The sequence below is a fragment of the Sorex fumeus genome, unplaced genomic scaffold, assembly GCF_029834395.1.
Source record: "Sorex fumeus unplaced genomic scaffold, SorFum_2.1 ptg000048l, whole genome shotgun sequence".
Taxonomy (NCBI): Eukaryota; Metazoa; Chordata; class Mammalia; order Eulipotyphla; family Soricidae; genus Sorex; species Sorex fumeus.
Window position 1 is genome coordinate 11,562,284 of NW_026606105.1, and position 25,028 is coordinate 11,587,311.

Below are 25,028 nucleotides of genomic sequence, written 5' to 3' on the forward strand. Positions count from 1 at the left end.
CTCTGGTTTCTCTTTACATCCGTGAAAACAAAAACCAGCAAGATAGGCAGGGTGAAGAGAAGAAAAACGAAGTTGTAGAAAGAAATGAATCTTAAATATGTTGGGGAAAAGGGGGACAGGGATAGTATCAGGTAAGGCACTATCTTTGCATGCGGCTGACCCGGGTTCAATTCCCAAGAGCCTATAATACCCCAAATAACACCAGGAATGATCCCAGAACACAAAGCCAAGAATAAGCACTGAATACCACTGGGTGTGGTCCCCTCAAAATAAAAATATACATTCTGGGGGGCTTCTAATTAGTGCTCTGAGTCCAGAAGCCACTCTTGAGTCTCCACCAACCAGGCTGTTGGTTCAATGTAGGGGCCCCAGGATGGTCCTTTGTCATGCTGGGACTTACTCAAGGGCCTCTAGGACCATATGCAGCACTGCTGTGGCTTGATGGGTCAGGGGGTGGGGGGACATGTGCTTTGGGGAATAGAAATGAGATATAATCCCTGTGCTTTCTCCTTGGCCCTTAAATAAAATTTAAAAGTGAGCAATCCTCAGTGGGTTGGAATGTATGCTTTGCATGCAAGAGGTCCAGGTTCAATTCCTGGTACCACAAGGTCCCTCCCAAACCCAAAAGGAGAGATCCCAACTTCTGAGTCAGAAATAGCCCCTGAGTGAGGCTGGAGAAATAGTACAGCAGATAGAGCACCTGCCTTGCACACGGCTGACCTGGGTTCAATCTCCAGCACCCCATATGGTCCCGGGACCTCCAGGAGTGATCCTGGAGTGCAGAGCCCTGAGCACTGCCAAATGTGCTCACCTTTCAAACACACACACACATGCACGCACATATAAATAGCCCTTGAGCTCCACTGGGTGTGACCCAAAAGGCAATCAATGAATCAGTCAGTTGACTAGTGTGGCATATCTTTTTTGCATACCATGCATGGCAGCTGGAGCACGTCAAGAGCGGGCATCTCTCTATAGGGGCTGCCAGTCAGCGCTTCCTCTGGGTGGAGCTATTGCCAAGCGATGCTTCATGCCAGTACCATGCCTTGCACAGCTCAGAGTATAGGGAGGCAGCCCTTTGCCTTCCGGAGGAGAAAAGGAAGCCTGTGTGGTCAGAGACTTCATTGCAGTGGCATTGCTAGAACAGAGTGCCATTCCCAGGTGAGAAACACTGGGGCAAGTTTGGTTATTGGAGCGAAAAGCCCTACTCCAGCCGTCTGGCCCAATGGCCTTGGCTGAGGGGTACTAGTAAGCAACTGAACTCTAGTTTAGCCCAAATGGATTCGCTTTAGCCTGGTTTCAGAGGAGAGAGAAATGCTGGTGAGGGCATGCTGACAGGGAAAGTTAGAACTTCACAAGTGTGAGAGAGAGAGAGGCAGACAGAAAAAGAGATAGAGACAGAGAGAGAGAGACAGAGAGTTGGAACAGGTGTTAGAGCATTGTATGACTGAAACCCAATCATGAATAACCTTGTAACTGTGTATCTCACTGTGATTCAATAAAAACAAAAAAAATTAATAAAGGCATTTGCCTTGCATATGACTGACCTCCATTCAGTTCCCCATGTATTACCAGGAGTTACCCCTGAGTTGAGAACCAGGAGTCAGCCCTGAGCATCACCAGGTGTGCCCAAAAGTCAAACAGTAGAAACCATAGTTGGTCAAGTCCTATGTAACGGCTCCTGGTGGCCGTGTGAGCCTGCATGCAGTCTGGCTCCCAGAGCTCCATTCAGGTCCAACACCCACCCGACTCTCCTCAGATTCCCCACTCAGGGCCCTCACTGGGACTCTGGTCTTCTTTCTCCTTGGAATGTTTCCATTCTTTTCTTTTTTTTAAAAAAATTTTTAATGGAATCACAATGAGACACACAGTTACAAAGTTGTATGGTTGGGTTTCAGTCAATGTTCCAACATCCATCCCTTCAGCAGTGTACATTTTCCACCACCAACATCCCCAGTTTCCCTCCTGCACCCCTGCCTGGGAGGCGGCAGGTACTTTTCTTCTCTAATTCTTGTTCTCTGAAAAATCCTGCCTGACGGCCCCCTCCATGGAGCCTCTCCAGAGACTGCAGCTCAGAGAACTGTTTCCTCCTTGGAGCTGATATCTTTACTCTGAGAGAGGTACACAGCCGGGCCAGACATCTGCCTCCTGGACACAGCCAGGGGGCCCTGCTTCCGATTCCTCCCCACGGTGTGTCCTGGTCTGGGTCCATCTCCGCAGGAGGCCATGTCGGGGTGACGGTGCTACCTGGGCTCTCATCCTCCACCCCCCCTTTACCCTTCAGCATGCATGAAACTGTTTATGACTCTTCCTCAAGTTTAAATGGGATGTTTCAGGTCCCAGAAGGTGACTCAAAAGAAGGAAACCCTCTTTACTGACCCTTAAATCTCTTTTTTCTTTTTTTTTCTTCATTTTATTTATTTATTTTTGTTTGGGGTCCACATCCAGCAGTGCTCAGGGCTTATTCTTGGCTCCGTGCTCAGGGATCACGTCTGTCACAACTCAAGGGACTATATGAAGTTCTGGGGCTCAAACCCAGGTTGGAACACATGCACGGCTAGTGGTTTACCCACTGGACTATTGCTCCCACCCCTTTCTTAAAAAAAAAAAAAAAAGCATTAACACTTTAATTAAGCTCAGAGAGGTTTTTTGGGTCACACCCGGCAATGCACAGAGGTTACTCCTGGCTCATGTACTCAGGAATTACTCCTGGCGATGCTTGGAGGACCATATGGGATGCTGGGAATCAAACCCAGGTCGGCCGCTTGCAAGGCAAACGCCCTATCTGCTGTGCTATAGCTCCAACCCCCCAGTGAGATATTTAACGGCCACCAGGGGCCATTACATAGGGCTTGACCAACTATGGTTTCTACTGTTTGACTTTTGGGCACACCTGGTGATGCTCAGGGCTGACTCCTGGTTCTCAACTCAGGGGTAACTCCTGGTAATACATGGGGAACTGAATGGAGGTTAGCCATATGCTAATCTTTTTAATTTTTTCATTGAGTTTTGTGATTTATAAAATTGCTAACAGTAATTCCCTATGCATATGATTCCAATACCATAGCCCTCACCAATGTAGGACCCTTATGCTCCTCTCTCTCAACTTGCCCCTCAACCCCTGACCCTCTTGAGTCTCTTGGCTGGAGCTCCAGGTCCCATGTCACGGACACACAAGTAAACGACTCACTTTCTTATATGGCGGCTATGGGTGGGTGGCTTGGAGTTCGCTCTGTATAGAGCGTTGGTGGTCTTCAGGGAGCTCACATGCTGATGAGAGATACAAAAGAATAGAAGCGACCCCCAGAAACTTTCTCTTCTAGCAGGATCAGCCACACTCAGCCCCTATGTAAACAGCACCCAGCTTTCTGGTGCTACAAAGGATTTAATAAATTGTCTCTGAGAATTCTCCCTGAGTAATAGATGGGATTCCCCTTGAACACGTCCAGACTTTGTGCTAGCTAGTTTTTGATTAGGGACTTTTTTTTTGCTTTTTTTTTGGGGGGGGGGGTCACACCCAGCGATGCTCAGGGGTTACTCCTGTCTCTGCACTCAATAATTACTCCTGGTGGTGCTGGGGGGACCATATGGGATGCTGGGAATCGAACCCAGGTTGGCCATGTGCAAGGCAAACACCCTCCCCACTGGGCTATCACTCCGGCCCTGATCAGGGATTTTATAAAAGGCTTTATAATGACCTTGAACTTTAATGCACAAATCATTGACACATGTAAATTAACTTTTTCTTTAAAATTTCCCTGGGTTGTGGGGTGGGGTGGGCACCAGGGGACACACTCTCAATGAGAGGGGTCCAGCAAACTGATGAGAGCACCCAATGGTGCAAAACTCATGTGCAGACTGGACAGCTGAACTTAAAGAGTCTTGGGTGACGTGTGGGCACTGGACTAGCAGGAGAGCTCAAAGGAAGATGCAGTTGGCCTGGCATCGAGTTTCCAGGTGGACCAAAGCTGCGTGGAATGATCCATGATGACCCATGATGGCTCAGTGTAGACAGGGTGAGAGCGTGCACTGATGCTGACAAAATAAAGCTGAATAAGGACAAATGTGAGTGGTTTGTATAAAGACCCCTGGGAAGGGGCTGGAGTGATAGCACAGCAGGTAGGGCATTTGTCTTGCACGAGACTGACCCAGGTTCGATTCCCAGCATCCCATATGGTCCCCCAAGCACCGCCAGGAGCAATTCCTGAGTGCAGAGCCAGGAGTAACCCCTGTGCATCGCCGGGTGTGACCCAAAAAGAAAAAAAGTTTTTTTTAAAAAGGCTCTTGGCTTTGAGCTGAGGAAAGACTCCGTCTGAAAACATGACCCAGCATGATCTGAAGGTGCCTTCTGCAGCATCAGGAAGATTAAATTATGCTTAACACATAAAAAAGGAAAGACTCGGAAGGAGTCATCTGTCAGTCTATAGTGACTGCCAAACCCTCGAGGACTTTTCCTGTGCCGGGTCCCCTGGGAGGTCCTGTACATCACAGATCACTGAATCCTCTGGAAACTGGGCTGTTAATTTTATCTTCAGATTACAGGAGGAGGTTAAAGTGCAGAGAAGGTAAGAGACTTGCTCAAGGTCACATAGCAGAAATGTAAGGAAACCAGGATCATAAAATCCCAGGAAAATACTCTTATCTTTTGGTTGTTATTGCTCCTGTTTGGTGATGTTGTTGCTGCCAGCATTCGAGGGATTACACCCAGTAGTGCCAAAGATTGTGCTCACTGGTGTGGGACAGAACCCCCAGTGTTTGGGATTGGCCACAATGCACTGAAATCTTGACCTGAATCAATAAGCCTATGTGTCCAGCGCATCAAATTCTGGCCACGGAGTGGTAGCCAGAGGTGGGACCCTTGAGGAGTGAAGTGCTAAGAGTAGTGTGAGTTCCAGGCTGGGAGCATCAGCCCAGGGCCAAGAGCACCGAGGAGAGAGCCGGAGAGAGAGGACAAGGCTTTGTTTCATGTTTATTTGTTTGGGACCCACACCTGGCGGTACTCAGGGCTTAACTCAGGGATCACGGCCAGTGGACTCAGGGGACCATATGCAGTTGCCAGAGCTTGAACCCAGGTTGAAGGCAAGCGTCCTTCCCACTCTTACTCTCTCTTTGGTCCCAAAGAAGATGCTTGCCGTGTCAGAGACTGACGCAGATTCCATCCCCCATGTGTGGTGCCACAGACCCCACTAGTAGTGATCTCTGAGCTCAAAGCCAGGGGAGCAGGCCCTCAGCACAGCCGGGTGTGACCCCAGAACAAGATAAAAAAGAAAGTACTTTCAGGGAGACTCCATTCCTTGTGAGGAGGCTGGGCTGGCAGCCGCCCGAGGACCATCTGTCCTGGTTCAGCCCAGAGAGCGGGGCCTGGAGTGGGCGAAGGGTCCCTTTCACCTGCTCCTAAGCAGCCCCTTGCTCCCTGGCACCCGGTACTTCCCAGGCTGGCACAGCATCTCAGCCCTGCACCTAGCAGCGTTCTTCTGGGTGGGCTGCCACGAGGCTTCTTGTCATTCACAGCAAACTTTCTCCTTCCATCCTCTGAGCGCTTCTGATCTGCCCGCCAAGGCCAGGGTCTGTCCAGTGAACTAAGACCCCAACTGAGGAATGGAAGGAGAATAGAAACCTCCTGGTGGGGACGGGGGGAAGCCCTGGGCCCAATTCCTGGCAAGAAACCCCAAGCAAAGCCCACCACCTAAATCAAGTCAGACTAAGATGGAGTGTTTATAGAAGAGTGGGCGAGGTGTGCTACAGGGTCCTCTGGGGAATAAACTGCATGGAGCTGGCTTGGAGCAGCCTCTCAGAGGGGCAGGGTTAGGAATTACTTCCGGTAATGATCCTCTCATTTGCTTTCTTCTTCCTTCCCAGTACTGTTGCATGTACACACACACACACACACACACACACACACACACACACACACACTCACTCACCCTGTCTCCCAGTCTACTTCTGGTAGTGATCATTTTTTCCCCCCGCTTTTTGGGTCACACCCAACAATGCTCAGGGGTTACTCCTGGCTCTGCGCTCAGGAATTACTCCTGGCGGTGCTCAGGGGACCATATGGGATGCTGGGGATCGAACCCCGGTCTGCCATGTGCAAGACAAATGTCCTACCCGCTGTGCTATCGCTCCTCTGGCCCAGCCAGTAGTGATCATCTTGTTTGCTCTCTTCTTCCTTCCCAGCACAGTTGCGCGCGCGCGCGCGCGCACACACACACACACACACACACACACACACACACCGTCCCCCAGTCTCCCAGCCCCACACCACAGTCCACCAGCGGGTGGATCTCCCGTAGCTTCTCACACCTGCCAGGACCAGCCATGAGGAAACTCAGCCAGGCCATGCACAGCTGGGAAAACAGCATCCCGGTGCGGCTGGAAGCCACAGTCGGCCGAGTCCAGCTCCCCGCTGGCTCCTGCTCCTTCTGACCCCTGGGTTCTTGACCATTACCCAGGACTGACTCTGTTTGCTTTAGCCCGTGGGTGTTTTGCATCACACTCTCTCCTCTCCCTCTCTGGCTGCCTCTTGGCAGGGAGGCCTCACCCCTGCCCAGCCACCTGCCTTCTGAGCCCAGGCTTCCTGCCTGGCCCCACGTGTCTCCAGACATGGCCCAGCACTGAGCATCCCTGCACAGACCTCCAAAGGGGCCTGAGCCCGTCGATGACAAAGGTTGAAGTCCCACTCACATTTTCCCATAGGGGAAGAACCGCCCTATTGGAAACTGTTCTCTGGTTTTGTTTATTAGTTTGGGGGCCTCACGGGGTTAATCTTGGGGCTTACTCCTGGCTCTGCACTCAGGGATCATTCCTGGCAAAGCAGGTGGGATGCCGTGTGAAACCCAGGTCAGTCGTGTGCTCAGTGCCCTTTCCACTTCAGGCCAGTCCCTATGACTCCCCAGAAAATGGGGACAGTTGATGCATCAGTATGTCCAGTTCAGCGGGAGGAAGTGGCCAACTTTGGGGCGAGCTCAGCATTGACCTGGGTCTCTCTGCTCTGTCCACTCCTGTGCAACAGAATTCGCAAAGAATCTTGAAGCAACAAAACCTTTTTATTATTATTATTATTAGTGAAACACCATGAGGTACAGTTGTAGATCTACAATTTTTTGTGGTTGGGTTTCGATTATACAATGATCAAATACCCATCCCTCCACCAGTGCCCATTTTCCACCACCATGGATAATATCCCCCCCACCCCCATCCCCCCCATCCTACCCTGCCTCTGTGGCAAGGCAATCCCTTGTGTTCTCTCTCTTCTTTTGGGTGTTGTGGTCTGCAAAAGAGGCATTGAGTGGCAAACATGTTCAGTCCATAGTCTACTTTCGACATGCATCTCCCCTCCTGGGAGGATCCTCCAAACACCCTTTATTTGGTGCTCCCTTCTCTATCTGAGCTGCCCTTTCCCCTAGAATGCCCAGCTGGCCTCTAAGCTATGGAGTAATCCTCCTGGTGCTGATCTCAGCTATTCTTGGGTATTAATCTCATATTTTGTTATTTTATATCCTCCAGATGAATGCAGTCTTTCTATGTCTGTCCCTCTCTTTCTGACTCATTTCGCTTAGCATGATACTTTCCATGTTGTACCACTTGTATGTAAATTTCATGACTTCATCTTTTCAGCTACATAGTACTCCATTGTGTAGATGTACCAAAGTTTCTTTAACCAGTCATCTGTTCTTGGGCATTCAGGTTTTTTCCAGTTTCTGGCTATTGTAAAGAGTGCTGCAATGAACAAACAAGTGCAGATGTCACTTCGACTATACATTTTTGCCTCTCTGGGATATAGTCCCAGGAGTGGTATTGCTGGGTCAAATGGGAGCTCAATTTCTAATTTTTTGAGAATCGTCCATACTGTTTTCCAGAAGGGCTGAACCAGTCGACATTCCCACCAACAGTGAAGGAGTGTCCCTTTCTCGCCACATCTGCGCCAGTATCGGTTGCTTTTGTTCTTTTGAATGTGGGCCAGTCTCTGAGGTGTGAGATGGTATCTCATGCAACAAAACCTTTTTAAACCAAATCCTAGAAGACGCCTCATGTAAAACAGATGGAAGAGGAAGTTGGACTCAGATTGGGAGGAAAAAAGGCTAGAGCTCAGACTGATCCAGAATCCAACCCACAGAGCCAGATTAAATGAGAAAAGGCAAACTTTAATTATGAGCACAAGAAGGGCATCTGATACCCGTGGACCTTGACCTTTCAGTGAGATGACAGAGTTTCTTAGAAGGAAGTAATAAAATCTGGGAGAGAAGGACAACAAAGAACTTTGCAACTGAGAGAAAAAGGACTTTCTAGGGGCCGAAGTGATAATACAATGGGTAAGGCATTTTTCTTGCAGTTGGTCAAACTGGCATCCCATATGGTGTCCCAAAGTACCACCTAGATGATTCCTGAGTGCAGAGCCGGGAGTAATCCCTGAGCATCGCCGGGAGAAATCCCTGTGCATCGCCGGGTGTGGCCCCAAAACAAAAACAAAAGAACTTTGCCAGGGTTTATTTATATATGCATGGAAAATGCACCCACCCTAGTACAGAATCTGGAGGGCTCTCTCCCTGACAACCCAAGACTTCGTTATATCCTGTCCTAAGGAGATAGATGATGAGGCTCAAACATCATTCTTGGATCTTATCTTTCAATTTCTTTCAGCTTGCCACATAGGGACTTTGAAGACATCTCTTTGGTTCCATCAGCTCCAGAGCCCTGGACAATGGCCCTTTTCTCAGGATCTTCCTAACCCCAGAATAAAACAAGATTGGCCACACTAAATGAGGTCATATTACCAGCCTAGAGTCTAGAGATTTTGATGCAGAGTTTTTCAGATGAGTATAACAAACTTAAAAAAAAAAGGTGCATTTCCCAAGAGGCTGCAAATCTCCCCCCATTTGAAGAGGCATCCCTTAGCCAGGGGGATTCTGGGAAATGTGTCATGGGTGAGCCCATCGTTGCTTGAACATCTTAGAGGTCTGGTGACATAAAGCCTAGATGGTACCACTGTTGCTCAGCCAGGCTTCACCTGGCATGCACCGACCTGAATCCCAACCCTGGAACCGTAGACCATAGAGTGCTGCAGACCCAGAGAGTCTGGTGGGTTCTCTGCAGTGTAGAGTCTGAGCAGCACTGCACCAGGTCGAATCCCCACCCCAGCACTGAATCCTACCTCCTGGTTGGCTGAGAAAGGAAAGGGACCCTGCCCCCCCCACCCCGCATTCTGCTAAAAAAGTGTGGTCCTGTATTCTCAGTTTAGGAGGGTTTCTAATAAGATATATAAGATGTTTTCTATCTTCTCCTCTTAGTTTTTGTCACAGTATCATAATTGAAAAAATTCTCCTACATAGGCTGGAGCGATAGCACAGCGGTAGGGCATTTGCCTTGCACACAGCCAACATGGCCAACCCAAGTTCGATTCCTCCGCCCCTCTCGGAGAGCCCAGCAAGCTACCGAGAATATCTCACCCGCACGGCAAAGCCTGGCAAGCTACCCGTGATGTATTCAATATGCCAAACACAGTAACAACAAAGTCTCCAATGGAGATGTTACTGGGCCAGCTCAAGAAAATCGATGAACAACGGGAGGACCATGACCGTCTGACCGTCTCCTACATAGTTTACTTCAAAAGAGACATATCTCATGGTACAATTCCTTCCCTGATCAAATATTATTCTTCTGGCAGTTAAAAGTAGGGTTTTTTGTTTGTTTGTTTGGGGCCACACTCAGCAATGCTCAAGGGGTTACTCCTGGCTCTACACTCAGGAATTATTCTTGGTGGGATATGATCAGGGGACCACATGTTCCATCACCACATGTGATGCCTAGGATCGAACCCAGGTCAACCATATGCTAGGTAAGCTCCCTAGTTGCTGTACTATCACTCCAGCCCCCAGTTGATCTTCCTGGGATTGGGAGCATTCAGGGGTATGTATCAGGACACTGTTAGGGAGGAGTTTCTAGAATATCACTTTTGGAGACATTGAGTTATTGCTCTGGCTGTTTTTTTTTTCTTTTTGGATCACACCTGGCAATGCACACGGTTACTCCTGGTTCTGCACTCAGGAATCACCCCTGGCGGTGCTCAGGGGGCCATATGGGATGCTGGGAATCAAATCCGGGTCGGCCACATGCAAGGCAAACACCCTACCTGCAGTGCTATTGCTCCAGCCCTCTCTGGTTGTTTTTAATATTAAGGAATTGTTGTTGTTTATTTCCAGGACCTGTTGGTTCTTTGAGGCCACTTGAGGGTCGCTTTCTGCTCAGGGGCACCCTTTGGTGTCGGGGACCTGAATCTCCCATCAGGGAAGCCTGTTTTTCAGTTCTTTGAGCTCTCTACAGCCCTAAAAAAAGATTTTAAAGAATATAAGTGCTGGGGGAAAATTTAGTTTATTAACTTATCATTGACTTACAATTTTGTGGGATTTCAGGAGCTAGGTTCCATTTATCTGTATATATGTAGGTGCTGCCACTCCGCAGCAAAAGAGAGGAGTAAGCAGAGTCCCACAAGTGTGATTTAAAAAAAGAAACACAGTAAGGGGACAGCAAATGGCCAAAGCCACAGGAACTGGAGACTAAAGAACTGAGCTTACATGGGGTTAGGAGTGGGAGAGCTCCTTGGGACACTGGTGGACGGAAGCGGCTCTGGTGATAGGTGTCATTGGTGGGGGGGTGATATATACATGAAAAGTACAATTAGGAACTGGAGCAATAGCACAGTGGGTACAGGGTTTGCCTTGCACACGGCCGACCTGGGTTTGATTCCCAGCATCCCATATGGTCCCCCGAGCACGGCCAGAGGTAATTCCTGAGTGCAAAGCCAAAGCCAGGAGTAACCCCTGTGCATCGCCGGGTATGACCCAAAAAGCCAAAAAAAGAAAGAAAAGAAAGAAAAAAGAAAAGTACAATAAACAGTACTATAAATTCCAGTCCCTTGATAAAAAGGGTTAAAATTAATTAAATTTTTTAAAAAATTTTAGTAGTGAAACACCATGGGGTACAGTTGTAGACTTACAAATTTTTGTGCTTAGGTTTCAGTTATACAATGATCGAGTACCCATCCCTCCACCAGTGCCCATTCTCCACCACTACCAGTCCCAGTATCCCTCCCACCTCCCATCCCCCCATCACGCCCTGCCTCTGTGCCCTTTTCTTCTCTCTCTCCTTTTGAGTGCTGTGGTTTGCGAAAGAGGCATTGAGTGGCAGTCATATTTGGTCTATAGTCTACTTTCAGCATGCATCTCCCATCCTGGGAGGATCCTCCCAACACCCTTTATTTGGTGCTCCCTTCTCTATCTGAGTTGCCTTTTCCCCTAGTGTGTGTGGCTGGCCTCCAAGCTATGAAGTAAACCTCCTGGTACTTATCTCAGCTATTCTTGGGAGTACTATGTAGCTGTTAATTAAATATTTTTAATTAAAAAAGTAACTTCTAGACACTGCAGAAGCAGTACAGAAGGTAAGTGCTTCTTTGCATGCGGTTGACCTGAATTCAATCCCTACTTCCCTGAACAGAGAGCCAGAAGTAAGCTCTGAGCATCACCAAGTGTAGCTCAAAAGCAAACAAACAACAAAAAAAATGACTTCAAGGAGGCCTCCCTAGCATTCCTGGGAATGACTTGGACGTGTGGGGTCAGATCACTTTTACAGTGCTCAGGAGCATGCGGTGTAGGGGATCTAACTCAGGCCCTCATACACGCCTGACTCTATACTCAGAGACTCTTCGGTACTTTAGAGTTATTTATTTTTAATCGTTTAAGTTTTAAGGCAAGTTATGAAAGTCTCTGAGAACTATATTCTAAGGGAATCATCAAATTCGTAGGTGGCTTTGAATGGAAGCATTAAGCTGTTGTTAGCTCCATTTTAATAGATAAAAAATTTAAAAAGCTGACTAGTCAATCAAAGAAAAATGACTAAAATTCTAATGGTATGTTGTGCTGCTACCAACATGCATTTTCCCAATAATTTTCTCATAATAAAAATGACAGGGTAGGGGCTGGAGTGATAGTACAGCGTGTAGGGCATTTGCCTTGCACACGGCTGACCCGGGTTCAATTCCCAGCAACCCATATGGTCCCCTGAGCACCACCAGGGCTAATTCCTGAGTGCAGAGCCAGGAGTAACCCCTGTGCATCGCCAGGTGTGACCCAAAAAGAAAAAAAATGACAGGGTATAATGGTTTGGGGGGGAAGGATCTAACTAAAGAAAATATATCAAATATATATCAAAGTATATATTATAGTAGTAGGATGAAGGATAAATCTTGTCTTTAAGAGTTTCTATATCCTGGAGTTTTCCATGGTGAGCATGCATTTGTTTTCTAATAAAAATGCACATTATTTCCGAAAAAAGCTGAAAGAAAAGAAACATTAAAAGATGTTTTTTGAGGGGCCAGAGAGATAGCACAGGGTTGGAGGGGGGGCTTGCCCTTGCCAACCCAGCTTAAATCTCCAGCACTATATTATGGCCACCCCACCAGTGGCCCATAAGTGCAAGGACAGGAGGAACCCTTGAGCATCATCCAGTGGTCCAATACCCACAAAAATCCCTTTTGGGGACCAGAGAGAGACTTCAGTGGACTGAGTGCAGGCTTAGCTTGCAGGAGAGCCTAGGCCGATCCCCAGCACCACACTACCATGGTTTCCTGAGCACTGCCAGGAGGAGGGACACTGGGACACAGGGTGGGAGCACCCCCAAGCACTAGCAGGAGTGGTCCCCAAAACAACATTTTAAAAAACAGAGATTTGAGGTTATCCTAATTTTTTAGGATTGATATAAAATTCTAGCTCTGTTTATTCATTGAAATTATATCCATGTGATAAAAAATTATATATTTTTAAAAGTTGAAGAGAATACTCTCTGGGGTAACTAGGTGAATTAGTGAAATACACTTTGTAAAGTGCTTAAGCTGAGTACTTCCTTATATAGTATTATATAAAAGAGGTATATGCTGTATGTTAAATATAATAAACACATTATTTTATTAATATATTACTATGTATTCAATATATTGATAGCACTAAAATATGATATAGAACAATATATTGTGATATGTAATTAAATAGTACATAGTGTATTGTATAGGATATAAAGTTATATTACGTTACACATAAATTGAATGTTTTGTTGATATAGTGATATATTTATAAACTTGTTGATAAAGTAAAGGTAAGGTAAAGGTAAAGGCTCTCCCATTGATCGTCGATTTGCTCGAGCGGGCTAGTTATTTATAAGTATAGTGTGATATATTACGTATTTGTGTTTTATTAAAATATGTAAATATTTTTAATCTATCATGTTTTAATAATTAACTCATATATTAATGATTTGATGGTTATCATTTAATGATTAAATTCTATTTTGATGATGTATTAAACTGTATTTTAATAAATTAAAATCTATTTCATATATTTAAATATTCAGAACAGACTGGTGCATACAGTCGCCTATTTTTCGTTCGGCCCCTCGGTGATGGGCGTGGGCAACGGCCACTCCCTGGGCTCCCTGCGGGATTGACAGGCCTGTCTTCCGCAGGTGGCGGCCGAGTACTTCAAGAATACAACGCTGCTGCTGGTGGGCGTCATCTGCGTGGCGGCAGCCGTGGAGAAATGGAACCTGCATAAGCGCATTGCCCTGCGCATGGTCATAATGGCCGGAGCCAAACCGGGCATGTAAGTCACATGCGTGGGCACCCAGCCACAGTGGGCAACCCCCAATATGCATCTCCGAAGGGGAGCAGAGCGCTGCCCACCTCAGTCCGCCTTTCTCGGTTCCGGCGCAGGTGGTCCCAGCATCAAGGGGCTCGTGGCCGCGCAGTAGAGATAGGGAGTGTGGACCTGGTATGGGCATCCCCTGGGTGGCCAGTTTACACCAGTGCCCGTTTAGATCAGAGAGGAGGGACCCCTGTACACTGCTGGTGCTCAGGACTGACTCCTGGCTCTGCAACTCAGGGTTTGGGGGCCACACCTGTCTGTACTCAGGGCTGACTCCTGGCAGGCTTGAGGGACTCCAGGGTGTACCAGGGCTCTAACTTGGGTGGGCTATGTTCCAAGCAAGCACTCTACCCCACTGTCCTAACACACACACACACACACACACACACACACACACACACACACACCTGTGTACATTATTGCCTGAATTTTTTCTGCTATATTGAGGAACAGAGCCTGGACAGTGAAAGGGGCATCTTTTCCTTCATCCTTAGAGAGATGATGCTTTCTGCCATCCTGAGTTTTTATTCTTATAGGTTCAGGCGCAGTGAGAGGCAGGTGCTGCCTTGGACCCCAGGACCCCAGGACCCTAGGCAAGACCTGCCCTGGGCCACAGCCCCAGGCACCATGCAGAGAGACCCACTTGGCAGAGTGGAGAAGACTCCCTCCTGCTCCTAAAGGTCTCTGCCTTTATCTCCCCACAGACATCCTGCTGTTTACACCATTTTGTAGCCCTGAATACTTTGGGAGTCACAGAGTCTAAATACTGTGGCATTTGCTTTCAACATCAAGATATGCTTTAAATGTGTCTGCTGGGACATTACAGCTTCTTTGGGCACAGTTCACCCCTCATGCAGTCACCACCCACACCCCACCTCCTAGGCATGCAGGCAGTTCAGCCTGGGAAGGGGGCTGTGTGCTCTCTGCCTCAATGGACCTCACATTCTTGTGCCTCAGAGAGTCCCCACTGGCCACTGTGAATCCAGGGCAGGCAAATTCATTCCGCTCTCAGCCTACACCAACCCACACCTGGACAGGAGCCAGCCCCAGACAGTCTCTGTGATACCTATGCAGCCCCCCAAGTTGTTAAAACCAGCAGACCCCACTGGAAGCAGTAGATAGGGACCGTGTTGGCATGTCCTGATATCAGCACATGAGGCCCATATCTGCAGAAGCACACGTGGCATATTTTCAGTGCCCATGAGAAAGAACATCATCAGTGGGCAAACTTGAATCCTTCAGGACACAGTGCACAGTGACCTGCGGCTTCCTGAGTGACTTGGAGGAGACTGTCCTCTTAGGGGGCAGACAACAGAGAGCCACAGGGAGAACCGTGAGCTCCATACTTGTCGCTAGTCACGAGGGTGACTTGGCTCCAACGCAAGGAATGTAATGGTAGGAATCCGAGAGATAGCACAGGGATAAAGCACTTGCCTTGCACACAACCAACCCCCGTTAGATGCCCAGCAACCCCCCAGATGATTTTCTGAACACCAACAGGAGTGATCCCCAATATAGACCCCAAAGTAAGAACTCCTGGGGCTGGAGCGATAGCACAGCGGGTAGGGCGTTTGCCTGGCACACAGCCAACCCGGGTTCGATTCCCAGTATTCTATGTGGTCTCCCAAGCACCTCCAGGAGTAATTCCTGAGTGCAGAGTCAGGAGTAACGCCTGAGCATCGCCGGGTGTGACCCAAAAATAAAAAGAGAACAAAAAAGCAAAAGTAAAAACTCCTGAGTACTGATGGATGTGTTCGCCCCCCTCCCCCCCAAAAAAAATAATAAAAGAAATGAAATGTAAGAGTATTCATAAACTTTCAGGCTACAAGAAAAAATGAAAAATAATAATTCTCAGTCACAAAACATAGAATCACTGAGCTATTGTCCACAAGGAGGACTGAGCGGCTGACCAGGGCGTTCTGCCTGGGAGTGACCACCAGAGCTGGTCTCTGCTGAAGCCGTGTGATTCTGTGCCCAGCCAGTAGGATGGTCTGTTCACTGAACAAATATAGGAGCCTCCAGGGCCGGAGTTAGAGCACAGAGGGCAGGCACTTGCCTTGCATGCAGACAACCCAGGCTCGATCCTTGGTGTACCATCGGATCCCTGGAGCCTGCCAGGGGTGATCTCTGAGTGAAGAGTTAACAGCAAGCCCTGACACTGACAGGTGTGGCCCCAAGTCCTAGGAGTGCACTGCTACATAGCCCCGGCATGACATACTTATCTCGCCCATTTCCTTTTCTTTTTTTAAAATGTCATTTATATAAAGTTGTTCACAACAATTTATTACACTCACTGTTCCAATACCAATCTTATCACCCCTACACCTTCCCACCACCACTACTTTGAATTTTTCCTAAACCACCCAAGCCTGCTCCAATAGCAGGCCCTAAATAATGCTTTATTTTGCTTGTTACACATAATTTGCTAAAAATGATCCCCCAAATTTTCCTTACAAGAAGGTATGTGGAGATTGTTGTGTCTTACCCTGGAGCGATTAAGCCCTCGTGTAAGAGATTACTAACATGTTGTTTACAGGGTGAGTCTTGTGTGCTAATATTTTTTTTTAATCGAGATGGATTGCCTTCTACTTTAAATCCCATTCAATGTGGTGTGCTATTCCTGGTATATCAGTGGTGTAGGGTATGAGATGTCATGCTCCAGGAATTCTAACACTTTAAATAGGATGATGCAGCCAGAGTTAAATTTTTAACTGGGGGGGGGGGGGGGGGGGCGCTAGAGTGGGTAGGGTGTTTGCCTTGCACGTGGCCAACCCGGGTTCGATTCCTAGCATCCCATATGGTCCCCTGAGCACTGCCAGGAGTAACCCCTGTGTGTCACCGGGTGTGACCCAAAAAAGAAAAAAAAATATTTTAACTGGATGGTGACTTTGGGGGTGTGAAGGCATCTCTACAGCGTGTTGATCTCTTCCGAGATTTATTTGTGAGTCTCTGGATCATGACCAGTTAGTGAGCTTATATGGTGCCAGAGGCAGTTCATGGGCATGCTACCAGGATCCCAGAAGAACAGGGGGATGGGGGAAGGTTGCCCATCCCTGACTCTGTGAGATCCTGGAGATTTTGGTTACAAAGCCCTCATACCTGGGTTTTTCAGCAGATTCACTCACGCATGAGGCTCCTCCCCAGCCTATGGAGGTCAGCCTGGAATCTCACCCGTTTTCTGAGCGAATGTTAGCTGTGGTCCTTGAGCTGGCCTGGTAGGGTTTGGGGGTGCAGGACAGGACCCCCGGGGGCGTGGCTTGCCCACACTCTACTACCGCCCCCCACCCCACCCCTTGCAGGCTGCTCCTCTGCTTCATGTGCTGTACCACGCTGCTGTCCATGTGGCTGTCCAACACGTCCACCACCGCCATGGTCATGCCCATTGTGGAGGCCGTGCTACAGGAGCTGGTTGGGGCCGACGAGGACCAGCTCGGGGCGGAGGACTCCAGCGCTGAAGAGGCCGAACCCATCAGTACCATTGGCTGTGGTTCACTGCCCTTTGCTCCTCCACTGTCCTCTTGGGGCCCACCGGCCTTGAGCACCCTCCCCGCTGTCCCTACTCTTCTGCTCCCCTCCCCTCGAGCCCACCCGCAGTGTCTGGATCCTGAACCTCCTCCCCCCTACAAAGCACAAGGGTTATGGCCACCACCACCCCAAGGCCTGGGTGTGCACCCATAGACCCACCAGGCACCTTCAGAGCATGGGAAGGACGTGCCGGCACCCACCGGGCCTTGGCTTCCCCAGGGAGCACCAGCCCTGAGCCCCCACTCTAGGGAACCAGCTTCTCAGGTGCTGCTCTCTCTTGCTACTCTAGGTCTCACAGTGAACACCAGCCAGCCCTCTCTGGAGCTGATCTTTGTCAACGAAAAGTGAGTATACCCGTCCCCCGGCTCAGACAGCCTCTCTGCAGCCCCTCGAGACACTGGGGATGGATTTTTTTTTAGGGGGTGGGGTCACACCCAGTGATGCTTAGGAGTAATTCCTGGATCTGCACTCAGGAATCTGCACTCAAGAATTACTCCTAGCAGTGCTCAGGGGACTATATGGGATGCCGGGAAGAAAACCCAGATCAGCAAATGCAAGGCAAAGGCCCTACCCACTGTGCTAATGCTGCGATCCCAGAAAGGGAAGGCTGGAGCCTTCAACTCCTTAGACGGCCAAAGGCATCATCTTTGTTGTTGTTGTTTGTTTTTTGTTTTGCTTTTTGGCGATGCACAGGGGTTACTTCTGTCTCTGCACTCAGGAATTACCCTGGCGGTGCTCAGGGGACCATACGGGATGCTGGGTATCAAACCTGGGTCGCCCCGTACAAGGCAAACGCTGTGCTATTGCTCCAGCCCCCAAAGGCATCATCTTGCAACACCTCCCCCTGCCTTGACTTCTCCTCCCTTTGGCCAGGATCTTGAGAACAGCTCCCCACATCACGGAGAGTGATGAGAGAGGAGAGAACAAGGCAACACCCAATCTAATTATCCAACACTTCCCCCATAGAGTTCCCTCTACAAGAATATCCCTAGTAGGGGGAGCCCGTGTCTGTCAGTGGAAACTTTTCACATGGCAGAAGTCACTGGAGAATCTTAGGAGCACCCCAGGCTGTATCCTGGCTCTTAGAGATGGATGGTTTTACAAGGCTTGGTCTTGTCCCAGGTACAGAGACAATTAGGTGGCAAGTGGCAGTGGGTCAGGGGAATCAGAAGACAGGGAGTGAGGGAGAGACCCAGAAGGGAGATATGGTGTTCAGCATGCAGGTGACCACCTCCCTTCACCCCATGCCAAGAACAAGTTCTCTCTGCAGAGTCTGTGTCACCAGCTGTTTGGTGGTGCCCCCCAAACGCAGTGTGGAGTACATGCAGTGATACAGTATGGTGTGCAGTGACACGGTGTGGAATGCATCACTGCACTCACTCCAGACTGCATCATCATACTCACTCTACACTGCGTCACTGTACTCACTCCATTCTGTGTCACTGCACTCCATACTGCATCACTGCATTCACTCCACACTGCGTCACTGCACTCATTCCACACTGTATCACTGCACTCACTCCACACTGCATCACTGCACTCATTCCACACTGTTACTGCATCACTCCACACTGCGTCACTGCACTCACTCCACACTGCATCATCACACTCACGCTACAATGTGTCACTGCACTCACTCCACACTGCATCACTGCACTCACTCCACACTGCTTCATCACACTCACTCTACACTGTGTCACTGTACTCACTCTATTCTGTGTCACTGCACTCCACATTGCGTCACTGCACTCACTCCACACTATATCACTGCATCACTCCACACTGTGTCACCCCACTGACTCCACACTGCATCATTACATTCACTCAAGAGAGAGTGGCCTTGGCCCCGTGAGCAGGTCAGAGTGTGGCCCAGGCCACAGCACTCAGCACTGGGCACTGCGGGCAGCCCAGCCTCCCCACTCTGAAGACTGAGAAGGGGCAGGGCAGCTGAGAAGGGGCGGGAAGAGTGGTGCAGTGAGGGGAGGTGTCCACAGTGCCCTATGGAAACAGCTGGCAATGTCAGCCAGAAGGAGCCTCTGGCTTGATGCAGGAAGCGCTGTCTGAACACGAGGAGGGCACAGGCTCCTGTCCCCCTGCTCCTCAGTCTCCCGGCCTGCAGACAAGGGAGGGGAAGCTCCCGCCTGTGTGGACTCTGCCCCTCCACTCATTCCCTTTGCTTCATTCCAGCACATCCACTGCAGACCTCACGTCACTGGTGCAGAACAAGGTACGATCTTGGGCTTCTCTGTGCTCTGAGTCCCCTGAAAGTCCCTCTGGGCAACAGTCGCTGCTGGGTGACAGACAGACCGAGGCCCAGTCCTGAGTCAGGTGCTCCTGGGAGACCCAGACTTTCCCAAGGACAGCTGCCCAGGGCTTCCATTCACAAAAATCTTTGTTACAGGGGCCCCTTGAGGGGCCAGCGGAGTAGGGCAGAGATTAAGGCACTTGCCTGGTATCTCGTGCACCCCAGTTTTGATTCCTGGAACCTTGGGTGGTCCCCCGAGCACTGCCCGTTGTGACTCCCCAGCACGGGACCAGGAGTAAGGCCTGAGCACAGCCAGGTGAACCTCTAAGGCACAGTTCCAAGGGACCCCAGGGAAGGGGAAAGTCAGTTCATCTGTGTACTGCTCCTGGACCATACCCCACCTGCCCCCACACTGCTCTGGGCTCTTACGTGGGTCCAAACGGAAAAGTTTGGATCTATCTAGATGATGTGCCCTGTTATGGGAGATGCTTCTTTTCATTTCCTCTACATTTTTGTAGTGGTTGGTTGGTTGCTTGGTTGCTTGGTTGGTTGGTTGGTTGGTTGGATGGCTGGTTTGGTTTGGGATCACACCTGGCAGTGCTCTGCATTTAGGAATCACTCCTGGTGGTGCTCGGGGGACCAGAGGGGGGATTGAATCTGGGTCAGCTGCATGCACATGGCCACCCTCCTGGCAAACTCCCGCCCTACCCGCTGTGCTGTTGGTTGCTCTCAGCCCTTTTGCCTCTGGGTTTAAAGGACAACAAAGCAACAGGACAAAGAGCTTCTTTAGCTTACACAGGTCTGGAAAGTCACATTCTCCATAATGAGAGCTGAGGCCTGGGGCGTTTCCAGACCCACATTCTCCTCCTGACACTAACAGTCTTTGTCCCGGCAGAACCTGAACGGAGTGTCCACTGTCACCAGCCCAGTCAGGACCACCAGTCTCCAAGGCAGGAAGCAGCTCCCAGGCCTGGTAAGGCACCCGCGCTTGCCAACACACACACACACACACACACACACACACACACACACACACACACACTCACTCACGTTTTCTGCCGTGGCTTCTTTATCCACCAGCATGTCTGGCCTGTCTGTGCCCGTGAGATAAAACTCCAGCTCACTGGGGACATCAGCAAGTCATCCAGCCTCTGAGGCCCATTTTTTCATCTCCAGGAGCTGAGGCTTGGACTGGACAGATAGACCTGGGGTTAAAGCACTTGCCTTGCACACAGATGACCTGCCATAGGGTCCCCAAACCTGTCCAGGAATGATCCCTGAGCATAAAGTCAGGAGCTAGCCCTGAGTACTGTCAGGTGTGGCCCAAAAACTGGAAAGGGGGGAGGGGGAAGGTTAAAAACTGAGGCTTGGTCTGACTCGGAGGTGTTCAAACTGCTCCTCTGGTAAAGGTAAAGGTAAAGGCCCTCCCGTTGATCGTCGATTTTGCTCGAGCGGGCCCAGTAACGTCTCCATTGGAGACTTTGTTGTTACTGTGTTTGATGGCGAATATTTTATTTGCTCATCCCGAAATTTGGTTTTGTTTGGGGTCACATTTGACAGTGCTCAGTAATCACTCCTGGTGTGCTTAGGGGACCATATGGTACCATATGGGATATGAATCTGGATCAGCAAGGCAAACACTCTACCCACCAGACTATCTCTGCAGCCCCGTGAGCATTCTGAGACTTGAAGGCAAACTTTTCTGTGCAAATAAGGATATTCCAGCGACTCTCCTACGAAAACAAAGGACAGACTAAAGTAGGAGTGTGGGCTGGATGGAGTTCAAAGGGAGAGGAGTGGGGTTCATATGTGTGAGGCCCAGGATTCGCTCCCCAGCACTGTATGTTTCTCTGGGCACTGCCAGGAGGAACCCCTGAACATTGAACTGGAGGCAGCCCCCAAGCTCCAGGGATATGACCCAAGAACAAAGCAAAACAAGGGGACCGGAGCGATAGCACAGTGGGGAGGGCATTTGCCTTGCACGCGGCCAACCCGGGTTCGATCCCTGGCATCCCATATGTCCCCCAAATTACCACCAGGAGTAATTCCTGAGTGCAGAGCCAGGAATAACCCCTGAGCATCACTAGGTATGACCCAAAAGGCCAAAAACAAACAAACAAAACCAAAAACAGAACAAATGGTCAAAGAGATAGTGCTGAGGTTAAGTGCACTTGCCAACTGCAATTCAATTCCAACACTGCCTATGGTCCCCTGAGCACTGCAAGGAGGAGTGATCCCTGAGCTCAGAGTCAGGATTAAGGCCTGAGCACAGCTTGGTATGGCTCAAATCCCACTACCACTGGGGGAAGAGGGGTTGAAATACACACACACACACACACACACACATACACACACACATATACATTTATATATACATATTTATAATTTTTGCTGGGATTCAAGTCAAATGTAGAATATACTGCCAATATTAACAACATTAATAACAGAGGCACTAATACCTCCTTATTTTATTAAGTAGCACTGTAGCACTGCAGCACTGCCCTCCCATTGTTCATTGATTTGCTCGAGTGGGCACCAGTAACGTCTCCATTGTGAGACTTGTTACTCTTTTTTTTATATTTTTTATTAATTTTTTTGACTTGTTGACTTTTTGGGCTGGAGCGATAGCATAGCGGTAGGGTGTTTGCCTTGCATGCAGCCAACATGGCCGACCCGAGTTCGATTCCTTCGCCCCTCTCGGAGAGCCCGGCAAGCTACAGAGAGTATCTTGCCCGCACAGCAGAGCCTGGCAAGCTACCCGTGCCGTACTCGATATGCCAAACACAGTAACAAGTCTCATGATGGAGACGTTACTGGGCCCGCTCGAGCAAATCGATGAACAACGGCAGGACCGTTGACTTGTTACTATTTTTGGCATATCGAATACGCCATGGGGAGCTTGCCAGTCTCTGCTGTGTGGACAGCAAGCCCGGTAGCTTGCCGGGCTCTCCGAGAAGGATGGAAGAATCGAACCTGGGTTGGCCATGTGCAAGGCAAATGCCCTACCCTCTGGGCTTCAGGTGCATTACTTCACAACAGTCTGGCAGAGAAAAGAGGACTTTGCCCCTTTAAGGAAGCAGCTGCAGCTCAGAAAGGGCTGCCCTGTTTGGTAAAGGGTAGAACTGGGGCAGGGATTCTTCTTTCGGACACACCCAAGTTCAGGACCAGGCCACGGCCCTCAGTGCCCATCTCGGGGGCTCTGCGTGCTGGCAGCTACATGCGAGACTCTCACTGACTTTCCTCTGGCAGGCAAAACCAGGCACGCTGACCTCCAGCGCCAGGCCCCAGGAAGGCCACAGGAAGTACAAGTCCCAGCATGACCAGATGATCTGCAAGTGCCTGTCTCTGAGCATCTCTTACGCTGCCACCATTGGGGGCCTCACCACCATCATCGGCACCTCCACCAGCCTCATCTTCTTGGAACACTTCAACAAGTAAGTAACTTGCTGTTGACGAGCATCTGCTGACCCCTGACCCCGGTGGCAGCCGAACTGGACTGGGAGGGTGGGGGGGGAACCACAGCACTAAGGCACCAGGAGCAATCCCTGTGGGAGAGGGAGAAAGAAGAGTGGATGACGTCATTGCTCTGGAAAAGATGAGGCTGGGCCCGGAGAACCCCACCAGGGGCAATTCCGGGAGGCAGAGGGAAGAAATGACCTCCGAAGGGAGCCCCCCAGCAAGGGTTGGGGTCAGACACAATCCTGTCTTCGCAGAGCTCGGAGCCACGGAAAAGGGGATGAAACTGCCTGCAAAGATGCCGGGACAAGGGCTGGAGTAATAATTCAGCGGGTAGGGCGTTTGCCTTGCACGCAGCCAACCTGGGTTCGATCCCCGGCATCCCATATGGTCCCCTGAGCACCGCCAGGAGTAATTCCTGAGCGCAGAGCCATGAGTAACGTCTGAGCATCGCTGGGCGTGACCCAAAAAGAAAAATAAAAGATGCTGGGACATGACCAGTGAGGCCAGGAAAAGACTTGGAAGGATCCCCAGCAGGTTGTGAGGTGTCAGATGCACAGTCTTGAAAACTCACTGGAGGATGACTTGGAAAGGAGACAGCGGGCAGCAGGAAACCGTGTGGGCATAGCCAGAGATGCCCAGGAGAGAGCTGCTGTGGGCCCGGGGCCCAGCGGCCAGTGGAGGGACCTTGGTCAGCTCACGCAGAGACTCATGGGGAGGATTAGGAAGAGCAGGAGGGAAGGAAGGGCCACGACAGGTTGCCGGCACCCCGGTGCCCAGGCCTGGCTGATGCCCCTGAGCCTCCCGAGGGAAGCAGTGAGATGTTGGCACTGAAGCTGCGACGTCTCTTTAGCGATGCAGAGCTGAACGTCAAGAGAAACACTGAGTCTGAAGGTGTTCGTTTAAAGTCCCGGGATGGGTGCTGGAGTGATAGCACAGCGGGTAGGGCATTTGCTGCGCACACGGCTGACCTGGGTTCGATTCCCAGCATCCTTTATGGTCCCCCGAGCACCACAGGAGTAATTCCTGAGTGCATGAGCCAGGAGTAACCCCGGTGTATTGCTGGGTGTGACCCAAAAAGCAAAAGGAAGAAAGAAAGAAAGAAAGAAAGAAAGAAAGAAAGAAAGAAAGAAAGAAAGACAGCCCCGGGCTATCGCCCAAGGCCACTGTGCCTGGAGGGCCCCACACACTTGGCTCAGTGCTCCGCCATCAGCATCCTGAAGACCTTCATCCTTTTTTTTTTTTTTTTCGGTTCTGTGTTGGGACTGCACCTGGCAGTGCTGGGTGATTACTCCTGACTCTGTGTTCAGGGATCACACCAGCACCAGGCAGGGGCCGGGGGAAGTGTAGGGGATGCCAGAGATGGAACTTGAGCTGGGTTCTTCTGCTAGGCAAGCTCCCTGCTCTATGTGCTTCCCCTCTGCACCCTTTTTTTTAATTTTTTTTAGTGAGACATCATGAGGTACATTTGTAGACTTACAAATTTTTGTTTTTGGGTTTCAATTATATAATGATCAAATACCCATCCCTCTACCAGTGCCCATTTCCCACCACCACGGATCCCAGTATCCCTCCGACCCCCCATCCCCCCCATCCCACCCTGCCTCTGTGGCAGGGCATTCCCTTCTGTTCTCTCTCTCTCCTTTTGGGTGTTGTGGGATCACACCGGGCAGGGGCCGGGGTGACAATGGGTGACAATCATGTTTGGTCTATAGTCTACTTTCAGCATGCTTCTCCCATCCTGGTAGGATCCTCCCAACACCTTTATTTGGTGTTCCCTTCTCTATCTGAGCTCCCTTTTCTCCTAGCATGTGTGGTTGGCCTCCACGCCATGGAGTAAAATTCCTGGTACTAATCTCAGCCATTCTTGGGTGTTAGTCTCCTATTTTGTTACTTTATGTTCCCCAGATGAATGCAATCTTTCTATGTCTATCCCTTTCTTTCTGAGTCATTTCGCTTAACATGATCTTTCCATGTAGTACCACTCGTATGTAAATTTCATGACTTCCTCTTTTCTAACAGCTACATAGTACTCCATTGTGTAAATGTACCAAAGTTTCTTTAACCAGTCATCTGTTCTCGGGCACTCAGGTTTTTTCCAGATTCTGGCTATT

At 49.7% G+C, this 25,028-nt stretch overlaps 1 protein-coding gene across 1 annotated transcript in view; it reads left to right on the forward strand.

The window, feature by feature from the left end:
- The window catches only part of SLC13A4 (solute carrier family 13 member 4), a 46,512-nt gene that overhangs the window by 9,757 nt on the left and 11,727 nt on the right, over positions 1 to 25,028 (forward strand). Inside the window, exons 3-8 of the mRNA XM_056123991.1 lie at positions 13,510 to 13,646; positions 16,988 to 17,160; positions 17,503 to 17,557; positions 19,401 to 19,440; positions 20,354 to 20,417; positions 22,694 to 22,892. Coding sequence (XP_055979966.1) covers positions 13,510 to 13,646; positions 16,988 to 17,160; positions 17,503 to 17,557; positions 19,401 to 19,440; positions 20,354 to 20,417; positions 22,694 to 22,892 — 668 coding nt within the window. The remainder of the gene's footprint in view (positions 1 to 13,509; positions 13,647 to 16,987; positions 17,161 to 17,502; positions 17,558 to 19,400; positions 19,441 to 20,353; positions 20,418 to 22,693; positions 22,893 to 25,028) is intronic.